General features: G+C 39.8%; 2 protein-coding genes across 3 annotated transcripts; one reads left to right on the top strand and one right to left on the bottom strand.

Moving 5' to 3' along the window:
* Positions 1-839: 839 nt before the first annotated feature.
* Positions 840-4,009, top strand: LOC125204111 (mannose-1-phosphate guanyltransferase alpha-A-like). Of its 2 annotated transcripts, XM_048102670.1 has the most exons (15): positions 841-1,004; positions 1,101-1,198; positions 1,380-1,480; positions 1,599-1,677; positions 1,810-1,870; positions 1,981-2,027; positions 2,135-2,227; positions 2,325-2,415; positions 2,650-2,698; positions 2,849-2,965; positions 3,064-3,211; positions 3,323-3,415; positions 3,491-3,559; positions 3,646-3,688; positions 3,772-4,009. In XM_048102670.1, the coding sequence occupies exons 1-15, from the start codon at positions 947-949 to the stop codon at positions 3,870-3,872; spliced, it is 1,248 nt and encodes a 415-aa protein (XP_047958627.1). In that variant the 5' UTR covers positions 841-946; the 3' UTR covers positions 3,873-4,009. The 2 variants fall into 2 exon arrangements, with proteins under 2 accessions (XP_047958628.1, XP_047958627.1); XM_048102671.1 differs by lacking the exon at positions 2,650-2,698 and having other exon boundaries at positions 840-1,004; positions 2,863-2,965.
* Positions 4,010-4,202: 193 nt separating this feature from the next.
* Positions 4,203-9,976, bottom strand: LOC125205490 (alpha-mannosidase 2). Its single transcript, XM_048104464.1, has 4 exons — positions 9,283-9,976; positions 8,745-8,894; positions 8,576-8,608; positions 4,203-7,339 (listed from the first exon to the last, which is right to left on the bottom strand). The coding sequence occupies exons 1-4, from the start codon at positions 9,832-9,834 to the stop codon at positions 4,601-4,603; spliced, it is 3,474 nt and encodes a 1,157-aa protein (XP_047960421.1). The 5' UTR covers positions 9,835-9,976; the 3' UTR covers positions 4,203-4,600.
* Between the last annotated feature and the right edge of the window lie 3,491 nt (positions 9,977-13,467).

Genomic DNA, 13,467 nt, shown 5'->3' with positions numbered 1-13,467 from the left:
AATTGTAATAGTAGGTCACAATGATATATATTATAAATAAATGGATGTATATTAGTTACAAGTTAGGGATAATTTTTTATATATAGTAATAGATGAACATTTTCATATGTAAATTCAAGTGCATGATACTCCCTCCGTCCACGAATAAGAGTCCCGTTTTTCCATTTTGGTCCGTCCACGAATAAAAGTCCCGGTTCATAATTACCATAAATGGTAAAGAGACCCCACATTCAACTAACTCATTCCACTCACATATCATTTAAAACTAATATATACAAGTGGGATCCATATTCCAATAACTTTCTTCCACCCACTTTTCTTAACATTTCTTAAAACCCGTGCCATTTAGAATTGGGACTCTTAATCATGGACGGAGGGAGTACATATCAGTGCTAATATTCATATTTTTATAGGATAGACGAAAATAAAAAGTGCACGTATTTTTATGGAACGGAAATAGTATATGATTTTCTCTTTCTCATGGAAATAATTTGAATCAATATTCTGAACCATTAAAATATTTCACTTTGAGATCCAACATGTTAAAAAATGATAGACGAATATACCATTGGATCCCTAAAATATAGCTTTAAAAATGTCCAAACTACGAGAATTTTGTGAGATCTGGTCAACATTTTAATTATTTGTTGGAAATAAAGTTTGATAAGTTTATTAATTTCTATTTACTAATTTAATAGAAAAACAGGTATCATTAACTTTTTTCAATTATTTTAATTCTTTTATAAGTAAACTATTGTACATTTAATCACCAAATACAGAAAGTGAAATACACTAGAGCGTACAAAGCGACATCGTTTTAGGAGGCGAAATTTGCTGATTTGATCTGTCAATTCACCTCGACTCAAAATCACTGTAACTGTAATACCTAAAATCTTCGGTTTCAGGGTTTAAGAGAGGATTCTGGACCTTTTTTTATCACCGGAAAATGGACAACGCTGATGAGAAGGTGGTCGCAGTGATCTTGGTGGCAGGTCCAAGTAAAGGTTCGATTTTTATAATTCTGTTCTTAATTTCTGTCTAATCTATCAATTCTCCTCTGAATTCTTTCTCATCCCCATTTCAATGGCGCTTTTGCTCAGGGACTCGATTTAGGCCTCTTTCTTTCAACACTCCAGAGCCTTTATTTCCTTTGGCTGGTCAACCAATGGTTCATCACCACATCTCCGCCTGCAAAAAAGTATGTTTCACTTGTTTTTGGAAAGAAAAGTAATCATTGCTGATTTTCTACTGAAGGTGGAATTACTCAGATGTTACTTTTCCTTTGTACAATTTGTGTGGTGGCATCTTGCATTTGTGTTGCAAATTTGCAATGTGTTAAGCTGGAAGATTTGAGTGTTTTAATAATTGAGATTGTGCAGATACCCAATTTGGTCCAAGTTTTTCTTATAGGATACTACGAAGAGCGTGAATTCGCGCTATATTGCTCTTCGGTGTCTAATGAGCTCAAAGTTCCTGTGAGGTGAATGTTAACAGATCTGTTAGTGAAATGTGGTTTAATTGCTTCTACAAGTTTGAGTTATATAAACAGATCTATTCTTGAAATGTTATTTACCAGGTTCTTATTTTGTTTTTTTCAGATATTTGAAGGAAGATAAACCACATGGTTCGGCAGGAAGCCTTTACTACTTCAGGGATCGAATCATGGAGGAAACCCCTGTATGCATTACTGGTTACTGAGTCAATATTTATTGAATTGCCTCATCAAAACTCTACTTCTTTTCGCGTAGCGTTCTGGTTTGTAAATGCACAAGTTTTGCCTTCTTACACTGTATGCTTTCATTTCTGCAGTCGCATATTTTTCTGCTTAATTTTGATGTCTGCTGCAACTTTCCCCTGGCTGAGATGCTTGGTAATCATCGTCTTTCTTCTATTGTCTTGAAGAATGTTTTTGAGCTTATGTAGTTATGTGTATTCTAACATCTTTTTTGCAACTGTGTAACTGCAATTTCTGTTGTTTAGAGGCCCATAAAGCCTATGGTGGGATTGGCACATTGCTAGTTATTAAGGTGAGTCTCCTTTCACAAAGTCTTCTTCTTTTAAGCCGGCTTATTGCATTACAGACCTCAACTCTAGTTGTTTCTGTGAAATACTCTCTCTGAAATTGATTCTGCAGGTTTCTGCTGAATCAGCCAGCCAGTTTGGCGAGTTGGTTGCTGATCCGACTAGTCAAGAAGTGCTGCACTACACTGAGAAACCGGAGACCTTTGTATGTTTCGCACTTAAACACCACATGCTTAGTTTTAGAAGTTGACTATGTCTCCCTTTTTTGGGCTTACATAATTTTTTCCCACTTGTAATTACAGGTGAGTGATCTGATTAACTGCGGTATTTATGTCTTTACGCCAAACATTTTTAGCGTCATCCAGGAAGTATATCGGCTCCGGGAAGAAAAAGGTGAGTGAAGCTAAATTATGGTATTTCTTTTATCTTACAACTACTTCATGAACTTACCGATTCTATTAACAACTCAGTTTCAAATATCTTCAAAACCTGCGATACAGTTCTAATTTATATGTGATTGTGATATAGAAGTTGTGAAGATCTAGATTGTAAATCTACTGAAATTCTACTTGCACTTGTGACTATGATGTCAGTATTGATGATTATATTTCATTCAATTAACTGCAGCATACACTCGCAACATACTAAATTACGAGTCTCAGCAATTTGCTATAAGGTATAACTAGCAGTCATAAAATTCTTCGCCTTTTGCACATTAGTGGCTTTCAAAGAATCAAGAATTTTATCTTTTTTTATACTCCTATAAACCGTTATATTAGGATTTCAGCCTCATTTTAGTTACCGGGTTGATTAATCTTTCGTTTAGGTCTCTTCCTACAGATTTTGTTAGGTTGGACCAAGATATTTTGTCGCCTCTTGCTGGTAAAAAGCAGTTGTATACATACGAGACCTCAGAGTTTTGGGAACAGATCAAAACCCCTGGGTAAAAATCAATCCTCGCACGTGGCGTGGCAATTCCTTTCTTCCATGTATATCAACCCTTTCGATCATCTTAACTGAGTCAAATATATAACTTTTCAGAATGTCTATCAAATGTTCTGCTTTGTATCTTTATCAATTCCGCTCCACCTCTCCACATCTGCTGGCCAGTGGGGATGGCAACAGAAGTGCTTCTGTTGTAGGAGATGTTTATGTTCATCCATCCGCTAGAGTGCATCCTACTGCAAAGGTAAATTCAACTAATCTCTGCAGCAAGATGTTTATGAAAACGCACGTAGAAACTCTCTTTCCTGGAAGATGTTTGTTGCCATTGCTTTGATCCGTTTCTTTACACAAACAGATTGGACCTAATGTCTCAATATCAGCAAATGTTCGTATAGCGCCTGGTGTAAGACTCAAGAACTGCATCGTGCTAGATGATGTTGAAATCATGGTGCGTTAGCCAGATAAAATCAAGGAAAGCAATAAAGTTGGTATACAATTGAGTAACACGATCTTTCTTGGACAGGAAAATGCTGTTGTGGTGAATGCAATTGTCGGGTGGAAGTCATCTCTCGGACGATGGTCGCGTGTCCAGGTACTACTCTACCTTAATTTTCACTCGAATGTGTGGGATTAGGTGCAAAAACACCCGGTTACAAATTTGTTTCATCACTCTTACAGGCTGACGGAGACTACGACACCAAGCTAGGGATAACGATATTGGGTACGCCACTGCGACCACATCTTGCCTGTACATGTAAATTTGCTTATGCTTAGGCTAACACCGAATTCTCATATCTGATGCAGGAGAATCGGTGATTGTCGAAGACGAGGTTGTTGTGATAAACAGCATAGTTCTTCCGAATAAGGTGCTCAACCTAAGCATGCAGGAAGAGATCATCTTGTGAAGATTTTGATAACCATAATTTCCTTGGGCAACCATTGCTACACAATCAAAGGATTACTAATGTTTATACATATTGTATCTGTTTCCCGACCAACAAATTTTGCTGTGTGATATGTGAGCTTACTTTGTGACGTGACATTCTAGTTGTCTAAATATTGATTTATGGGTTGCCTCTAATTTTAATGTTACCAAATTCAATAGAATTGCATGACTTCTAAAAAATTAAGCATTACTAAAAGATCATTTTGGTCATTTCAAAAATTAAGATTTGGGGGTGTAGATGGCTTAGGTGTGTAGTCAAACATAAACAGGTAAATATAGCGTATGACAATACACTAAAAAAAGGCTGAGTAATTTCCAACAATTGCAAGTGTCTATATAATACACATCTCATCTCATCTCATCTCATCTATAAGCATTTGTGGACATTCAATACGAGTAAAATATATATCCCATTTTTGCCAACAAATGGTCTCTGCCTGAGAATATACAGTACACATCTCTACATAATCTATTAGACTAGTGGGATAGCCAGCTTATAACCAGTTAGATGCTCCATCATACAACCCGAAGGGGCTGACGAGTATTTCTACAAAACTTCCAGCAGCATGTGCTTCAAGATTTCCGACTTAGGTTGAACGTTACAGTTTGGAGAGATCTACTTCTCACAAACGGGAAGTTGCAAACCGATAGCAGGAACATGTTCTATAATTTATATGACAGCAGCATCTATTGCACAGGCTTTATCTGCAGCATGTACGCCTGTATTTCCATGGGAGGGATAAGGATGTGGCCTTCTTGAGCGCCATTTCCGAACTGCTCATTATAGCCAAGATCTTCAGTCTCATCGTGTAGCAGATTAACAGAAGTCGCTTTTGCACTCGCAACATTCATCCCCTGGAACATGTCAAACATATTGATCGGTTCGTCAGCTATAGTTGAGCACTGTGACCTGGCGGTTCGACAGTATGAATTATCCCAATGCCGCCTTTGCACAATGAGAGCAAATTTGGGCTCTCCTATGGGGAGCTGAGTGTATTTCTGAGGTCGGGGAACCTTAAAGTTCAAGATATGCAAATCGCATGGGAGAGAAGCCGCCAATGGAGAAAATGATCTAGGAGGGGGCTGCACAGATATTGGTTCAGGGCTTTTAGCAATGAACCCATGAATTGGATAGTTCAGGTGAGCACCGACCACATGAGATAGAAGAGAGGGACTCGAAGGGCGAGGGTTCGAAACAGGATCAGCAGGTAATGAAATGTTAGGTTCCAACAGGATGTGGAAAAGCACATTCATAGGACGGTTGTCCAACACCCCTTGACCCAGGCCACGGCCATCATCGTTCTGAAGTCGGCGATCAAGCATGATCTCCAACCACCCATTTTTCAAGCTTGCCACACCCAAGGACTGTTTAGTATGTATAGAGAAGCGCTCTCCGTTTACATCTTGCATAAATGCAAGAGAGGGCATTGGGTAGTAATTTCCCTGCAGAGGTATCTTGTCATAAGTTTCCCTGCGGCTCATCTGAAAGCCGTTTAGATCAGTGTAAAAGATCCTCTTATTATTGACATCCGTCTTATACCTTGCTATGATTTCCTTATCAATTAATTCTTGACCAAGAAGCTCAACGTGATACTCTTTCTCAACCACAAATTCCTGTATTGTACTTTCCCCATTATACAAGCGAGTGCTGTGGGAAATTGGCGATTTCTCCCATGATGTTTTAGGATAACAGTACACTTCCCTTACCAAATGGCCCTCTGAGATCACCATTGTTCCACCGGCTTGAGTGATAGGCTCAGCATCACCATTTGGTTTGAAGAGGTAAGCCCCACTCTCTCTGCTAGAATACATACCTATTTCTTCACCAACAAAATTCATGCGACCATCTGTGTGACTTATTTTGTGCAGAAGTCCATGACTTACATTGAAAGAGAGTGTCTGATGTTGATTGCTAATTTCCACTGTGTCACTGTCAATATTCGAGCAAGCATAATGGGCAGGGCATGAAAGCTTCTTTGATGGAGCGAAAATTCTCAGACTAGCTGGTTTGGCTTTCTCACATCCAACAAACCCATTAGCAACATAATAAGTCTGCAATCCCATGGCTGGGACAGAAGATTTCCAGTACAGGCGGTGTCTCCCCGAAAATATTTTGTTATTGTCATGGCGCAGTTCAGGAGAGATCTGGCTCTTGACACATGTCCAGTTTGAGTCCAAAACTGTCACATCGGGTCTCTCAACAACCACCATCACCACCTCATTTCTTGTTTGCTCCAATGGGTTAAAGAGAACCACAGTCTGGACTGTACCTTCACGGGCACTAATTGCTTTATGCACAGGCTGAACATCATATCTAGACCGCATTTGTGCTGGCTCAAAATTAGCAGCAAGCTGATCATTTTTTTCATGGCGAATTCCAAGGAGAACCTCAATAGCCTTAGACATAAAAATTTCCAAGTCTTGCAAAGCCATATGCATTCGCGTCCCATAGTCTTCAACCACATGATCCTTGGCTGTACCAGTGACGCCATCGTGATGCTGGAAAAGAGCTAAGTTCCTTCTAGCAGAAATCAACTTGTATGAAAAACTAGTGGGCAACTTCTCACATTGCGCTTTTTGGCAATAACCTAATAAAAATGACATTATCATTTCTCCACCGCGGAGTGTCTGCTCCAACACTCGGTCAACAGCCTTGAAGAAAGGCCTTGATACATAATAGCCACTCCAATAATCTTGACTTCTGTCAGCATATGTAAAGAAATCACCTGATAAAGAAGGGAAACCACCAATTTCACCAGAGCCAATTTCACCAGTAACAGAATAATTTATTCTGTCAGCCTCTTCACGCATGGTACGGAAATAGTCATCCAAAGTGCCAAATTTAGCTTCAGCGTTCAAGCCAGGATCAGAATTAATATAATCAAACAGCATTTGGTAGTTCCTGAACTGAGCTTCTGCTTCATCAATGCTGATGTAGCGAAAATCATCACCAAGGGGAATAAGGATTGTGTTGGTTCGGTAAAGCGTGGATTTCTTCCTATATTGATCCAACAACAGAAGTGCCCTCTCCCTAACATTTTCATGGTCGGTCTCCACAGGATGTTGTCCCCAGGGACAACGCTCATACATAAATCCACGGATTCGAGCGAAGTCGAATTGGCAACACACAGCAGGATCTGGCCCACAGGTGTGTGGAATATCATAAGAATAAAAGGGCATCATGTGGACAAATATATCAGTTGATTCATCAGAATCCCAGCTCTGCCTCCATACATACTCCAGTTTCTTATTCCATGCCAACTCCTTCTTCAACTCATAATGTGTTCTATGTATAAGCATGTTTTCAAATCCCATGCGACGGAGAAGATAAGCCATAGTGGATGAATAGCCAAATGGATCAATTGACCATGAATTCTTAGGAATAACCCCAACAGTTTCATTCAACCACATGTTTCCCTCTGTCATCTGAGACACACAGTTTATGATCAATACTTCATAAGTAATTAGTTTCCACCAATCTAAATTAAAGTTGCACCTAACATTATACTAACATGTCCAGAAAAATCAAATCTCTATCATAACCATAAAATGCAAGTACATTTATCTACATAGCTATGCGATGGTAAACATGATACTTTTTTTCCCTTGGGGTGGCGGGGTGGATAAGATTTGAGATGGAACTGAATAGAACATATATATGCATCATATGAAGCAGAATCATAGTCATAAAAGGCACTAGATGGTGGACCAGGTCAAGCGCCCGATCAAGATCAAAAGCAGAATATAAGCAAGCCAACAAGCAGATTTAGGAAAACATAGTGTGGAGTTTTATAGCAGTGACGAAACCACATGGCTATATGATACGCTCATACACATGATCTATCATTTTAAAAATTAATAAGAAATCATCACTGACAGTACCATGATGTGATTCACACCCTGCCTCCCTAACCAACACACACACACACATATATAAATATACATATATAGGGGCGACTGAAAAAAAACAGTTTTTATAATTATATAGTATATGTGTTCGTAGGCGCACGTTAATGTAGAAACTCATTCTTATGGTCAAAACTAAAAATGCTAAAACCACTACATTGAATGTATAAAGTCACCACATTCACAGTGAAATTGACCACATTCGTAAAAAACTAAATTAAATGAAATGTTTGTTCCTTATGAATTTGATCCCTAGTGTTGCATTCACCATCAATTTTCATAATCGGAGGTTGGTTATTATGAGTCTCCTTTTTTATTGTGAGTCTGCTTTGATTACTGCACCGTACATATAAAATTACGAAGTTCACTGTATAATTTACTAGTACAAATATAACTATTCTGTGGATTCAATCCTAGGTTAATTTCATTTTCTGTGTTCAGTATCAGATTCAAGAATTTTATACATCTGGTGGCTGGTGCAGTAAAGAACAGGAGACTCAAGGACTCACGATAACACGGAGACATTTGATGCCTCGCCTGCACACACACACACATATATAGCCTAGAAGATTTAAGTATTTGCTTTGAGATCTTCATTGAATAAAGTACTATAAGGTGGGCACAAATCAATGAAAGCTATAGCACTCCCATTTACATAATTACATCCAAGCAGATATCAGACAGTTCACCTTACACATAATGCTAAACTAGACTACTAGAGTGAGTTAAAATAACAAACAAAATTTGCATAGTTACCTGTTCAATGATAGCAAAAAAATGTGAATTAGCCTGTACAAAGATGAAAAAACAACCGGTAAGATTTTGCATCTACTATTAATTAATACAAATATAATGGCAATAAAAATTGAAAAGTAGTTTATCTGAAACTGAAAATATAAGGGAGTGGGGGCTGGGGGCAATTTACCTCGTCATTCATAACCCATCCACCTGAAACAATTTCCAGCTGACCATTCTGGACTAAATTGGTGAAGGATTCTCTTTTCGCTTCTGAAGCATCCCTCCACCACCTCTCTAAATAAGACATCTCTTCCCATATAAACTTTCTCCGAGTATCCTACAACAACATCAACCAATCAAGCAGATTTTGTAAATTTCACCTCCTATATACACAAACCAAATTCTGGTCTTAAACAAGAACCATCAATACCAAGGATAGAACAAGAAGCAACTATAGTTCAGCAGCATGCAAAAATTGAATGTCATCGACCTGTTATAAGTTATAACCATGAAAACAGCATGAAATTTTTTAGATTGATGAGGCACCAGATAAGTACAATAGAATAAAAGCCAAATTATATTAAATTCCATTTTATCCTAAAAGTTTGGTATCTATCAGCTAAATTGAGAACATAATTCAACTTAATGTTCAATCGAATCTCACCAAATTATAAATACGTTTCCTAACAACTCCGATCTAGGTTAGATGGAGAAATGATATTAACCTTGGAAAGCGTTTCCACAATAGTGTCGAGAATATGTCTGGACTGCTTCTCGTAATATTCTTCAACAGTGAGCTTCCATCCAGGATCATTATGCGAATGCGGCACCACAAACACCTTCAATTTCTCATCATCCCACTCATGACCCTTGTAACTCACGCGCCACCCCTGCTTCCACGGCCCACCGTCCTCATCCAGAAACTGGATCTTATCATACAGATCCTTAGTAGTGATATCCACATCCGCCGCCAAAATAGTCCTATTCGGCGACTTATGCACGACCGGCTTCCGAGGCCGGGCGGCGCGCCCGCGCGCCGTCGCCGATCGCAACTGCAACGGCCCGGGGACGGCGGCGAATCGGAACAGAACGAAGAGGAAGAAGAAGAAGGTGACGCAGAGTCCGATTGTGAAGAAATTGGCGAGGATGAAATCGCGGAAGGCGGCGGTGGTGCGCCTCCGCGACTTCCGCGGCTGCTTGGATGGGGATTTTGTGGCGGCGGTGGGGAGGAGAGACTGCGCCCATCCGCCGGCGCCGCGGCGGGTGGAGAATGCCATGGCGGTTGGAACGAGATCCGGTGATCGTAGCGAGCTGGGGTTTTGGTCGTCGCCTGCAAAGTCGACGACGATTTTGATGTGCCGTTGATGTCGAGATAGTGTTGAGATCTGTTTGTCACTCACTCCACTGGTTATTAAGGTCTAAACAAAATTAAAATTCACAATAAAAATATAATTGCACTATTATTATGTTTGACAATATGTCAAATACATTTATTCATCTAGATATTTACTCCTACTAGTATAAATTCATTTGCGTAATCTATATACCAATTTTGGTAGGGTTTTTGGAAATATGAAAAATATATTCCACTTTACTGTAAATTTTACTCTGTTCACATTGTACTTCTAAGAAAGTAAATATTAGGGGTCAAATTGTATTTCTACTTTATCGACGTCAGCTTTATTATTTAATTTAAAAATCAACACTTTGTCATTAGCTTTGTGAATAAGATAGAAATCACAATTTTAATAACTTCGAAGTTCAAATGAATGAATAAATATTAATTGTGATGAAAGTGAGCCAAGAAAGTGATCGAACAAGTGAGAGGTTGATAGTGTAGAAGATGAACTTGATTGAATCTTGAAGGAGAGAAACTTTTATTGAAGATTCAAGAAGAGAGAACAACTACTAGGATTCGTAACTCAATTAAAACTCTATACTATTTATACAAAAGCATTGAGTGAAAGAGACTTCACTCAAATCTGTTACAACCGAGAACATAACCACTCCAACAGCTAGTCTCCCTAACTGATTTTTGAACTCTTCTTGATATGCTGCATTGGACCCTTCGACTCCTTCCCATGCACCCTCAAGATGCTATCTTAGACACCACGCATAGCTTCTCATCCATAACAATCTCCACCTTGTCTAAGGCATAGTATCTTATCAGAAACCTGTAGGAAGCAAGCCTACTAATCTGCAGCAGTAGTCAAACTTTTCCTTGCTCAAGGGCTTTGTGAGCATATCAGCTGGGTTGTGAGCAGTCTCAATCTTCACCACCCTAATCTTCCCGTTCTCCACCTCATCTCTGATGAAGTGTAACTTGATATCTATGTGCTTGCTTCTCTCATGAAATGTCTGATGTCTAGCCAAGCACAAAGCACCATTGTTGTCACAGTGGATTGCAACACTCTGCTGATCTATCCCAAACTCTGATATCAGCCCAAGCAGCCACTTACTCTCTTTCACAGCTGAAGTGAGAGCCATATACTCAGCCTCAGTGGTAGATAAGGCCACTACATTCTGCAAACTAGACTTCCAGCATATAGCAGCTCCAAACAAAGTGAAAATGTAACCAGTTTGAGATCTTCTTGTGTCCAGATTTGCTGCAAAATCTGAATCACAAAAGCCAATCAGAGCTTCCTCATCAGCTCCACCTCGATCAGTGAACAAAATAGCTAACTTATCAGCTCCTTTCAGATACCTCAAGGTCCACTTCAAGGTACTCCAATGTTGTCTGCCAAACTTTGCCATGTATCTGCTGGTGAGGCTAATAGCATGAACTATATCAAGCCTAGTACATATCATCATGTACATCAAACTCCCAACAATATTGGAGTATGGGATCAGCTCCATCTCCTTTTTCTCCTCTGGGCTATCTGCCTTTTGACTTTTCTGGAGCTTGAAATGAACTGCCAAAGGGGTTGAGGTGCTTCTCATGTTCTCAACCTTGAATCTCTTCAATGTTTTCTGAATATAGTCAGTTTGAAACAGCCATGGCTTCTTCTTGCTTCTATCCCTGACAATATCCATACCAAGTATTCTTTTGGCAACTCCAAGGTCCTTCATTTCAAAATCCACTTTCAACTGAGCCTTGATCTTCCTGATCTCCTCAGCATCAGGCCCAGAGATGAGCATATCATCTACATACAACAACAAATATGTGGCTGCTCTTCCTTTTTCCTTCTTCACAAATACACAGCTATCATAGAGTGACCTGCAGAATCCCAACCTTTCTAGACTCTCACCAAATTTTAGATACCACTGTCTGCTGCTTTGTTTCAAACCATAAATGCTCTTTTTACCATATCCTCTGCACCAGGCACAACAAAGCCCTCAGGCTGAATCATGTAAATAGACTCTTCCAAATCTCCATTTAGGAAGGCCGTTTTAGCATCCATCTGCTCTAGCTCCCAGTTCTTCTTAGCTGCAATTGCTAGTAGCACTCTGATAGAATTATGCTTGACCACAGGGGAATATATTTCACTGAAATCCACTCCCTCCACCTGGTTGAAACCCTTCGCAACAAGTCTAGCCTTGAATCTAATACTCTGAGAATCTGCAGCTTCTATCTTCTTTTTGAACACCCACTTACAACCAATGATTTTCCTGAACTCTGCTTTGTCCACCAGAATCCAAGTTTTGTTATTCAAAAGAGACTGAATTTCTTCTTTCATAGCCTGTAACCACTGCTTTCTCTCTGGCCCATTAATGGCTTCTGTGTAAGAACCTGGCTCAGACAACTCTATCTGCTCAGCTATTTGAAGAGCATAAAACATCATCTCATAATCACTAAACCTTGCTGGCGGCTTCACATTAGCTCTCCTTGGCCTATCTCTGCCAATTTGATAATCTTGAGTAGTGTGTTGCTGATCTTGTTGAGGCTCTACTGTCTCCTCATAATCTTCCAATATGCCATCTGCATTTTGATCAGAAAAAACCCCAGACTCCACCTCAAAACTATCCTCAGAATGAGTCTTTTGACCAGAGCTCACTGCTTGCTTATTGATCAGGAAGGGCATCTGGTCCTCAATGAAGACCACATCTCTACTCACAACAATCTTTTGATTCCCAGGCTCAACACACCAGAGCCTATAGCCTTTCACACCCTTTTGATATCCCAGCATTACACATTGCAGTGCCCTTGCACTAAGCTTTCCTTGTCTCTGATGTGCAAATGCCTTGCACCCAAATGGCTTCAATCTTGAGTAGTCAGGGCTTGAACCATACCACATCTCATCTGGTATAGAGCCACCTATGCTTGAAGATGGGCATTTGTTGATCAAGTATGCTGCAGTAGAAGCAGCCTCTGCCCAGAAGTGTTTCTAAGCACCAGAGGATGACAATAAGCACCTCACTCTTTCTAGCAACGTCCTATTCATCCTCTCTGCCACCCCATTCTGTTGGGGGTTGGCAGGGACAGTCTTGTGCCTCCTTATACCCTTCTGTAGACAAAAACCATCAAATTCTTTAGACAAGTACTCTAAACCATTATCTGTTCTGAGCACCTTTGGAGATCTTCCCTTCTCATTCTCTATCTCCTTACACCAATTCTTGAAAGTAGTGAAGGCCTCTGACTTCTCCCTCAAGATGTAAACCCATACCTTTCTAGAGAAGTCATCTATAATAGACATATAGTACCTACCTCCACCCAAACTCTTCACTGGAGCAGGCTCCCATAAATCTGAATGAATATAATCCAGTGGAGAGGTTGAAGAATGTTTACCTGTTGGGAAGGATAGTTTCTTGGCCTTTCCCAGCAAGCAATCCTCACAAGGCCCCAGCTCTGCATGATCTCCTACATGGATCAGCTTTCTTTGCACCAGTGCTTTCAAGGTCCCTTCAACTGGATGTCCTAGCTTGTAATGCCAGCTTCTTAGATCATCTTTGGTGGCTGCATGAGACTCTCC

Source organism: Salvia hispanica, chromosome 2 (assembly GCF_023119035.1).
Source record: "Salvia hispanica cultivar TCC Black 2014 chromosome 2, UniMelb_Shisp_WGS_1.0, whole genome shotgun sequence".
Lineage (NCBI taxonomy): Eukaryota > Viridiplantae > Streptophyta > Magnoliopsida > Lamiales > Lamiaceae > Salvia > Salvia hispanica.
Note: the sequence above shows the minus strand (reverse complement) of the source record. Positions and strands in the feature narration are given on the sequence as shown.

Bases quoted from the DNA above. Each gene is read 5' to 3' on its own strand.
- LOC125204111 (XM_048102670.1), top strand. From the start codon at position 947: ATGGACAACGCTGATGAGAAGGTGGTCGCAGTGATCTTGGTGGCAGGT. The intron at 2,416-2,649 runs GTGAGTGAAGCT...AATTAACTGCAG, and splicing joins TCGGCTCCGGGAAGAAAAAG to CATACACTCGCAACATACTA. The intron at 3,416-3,490 runs GTGCGTTAGCCA...TTTCTTGGACAG, and splicing joins TAGATGATGTTGAAATCATG to GAAAATGCTGTTGTGGTGAA.
- LOC125205490 (XM_048104464.1), bottom strand. From the start codon at position 9,834: ATGGCATTCTCCACCCGCCGCGGCGCCGGCGGATGGGCGCAGTCTCTC. The intron at 8,895-9,282 runs GTTAATATCATT...ATGTTGTTGTAG, and splicing joins TTGTGGAAACGCTTTCCAAG to GATACTCGGAGAAAGTTTAT. The intron at 7,340-8,575 runs GTAACTATGCAA...TGTGTGTCTCAG, and splicing joins TTTTTGCTATCATTGAACAG to ATGACAGAGGGAAACATGTG.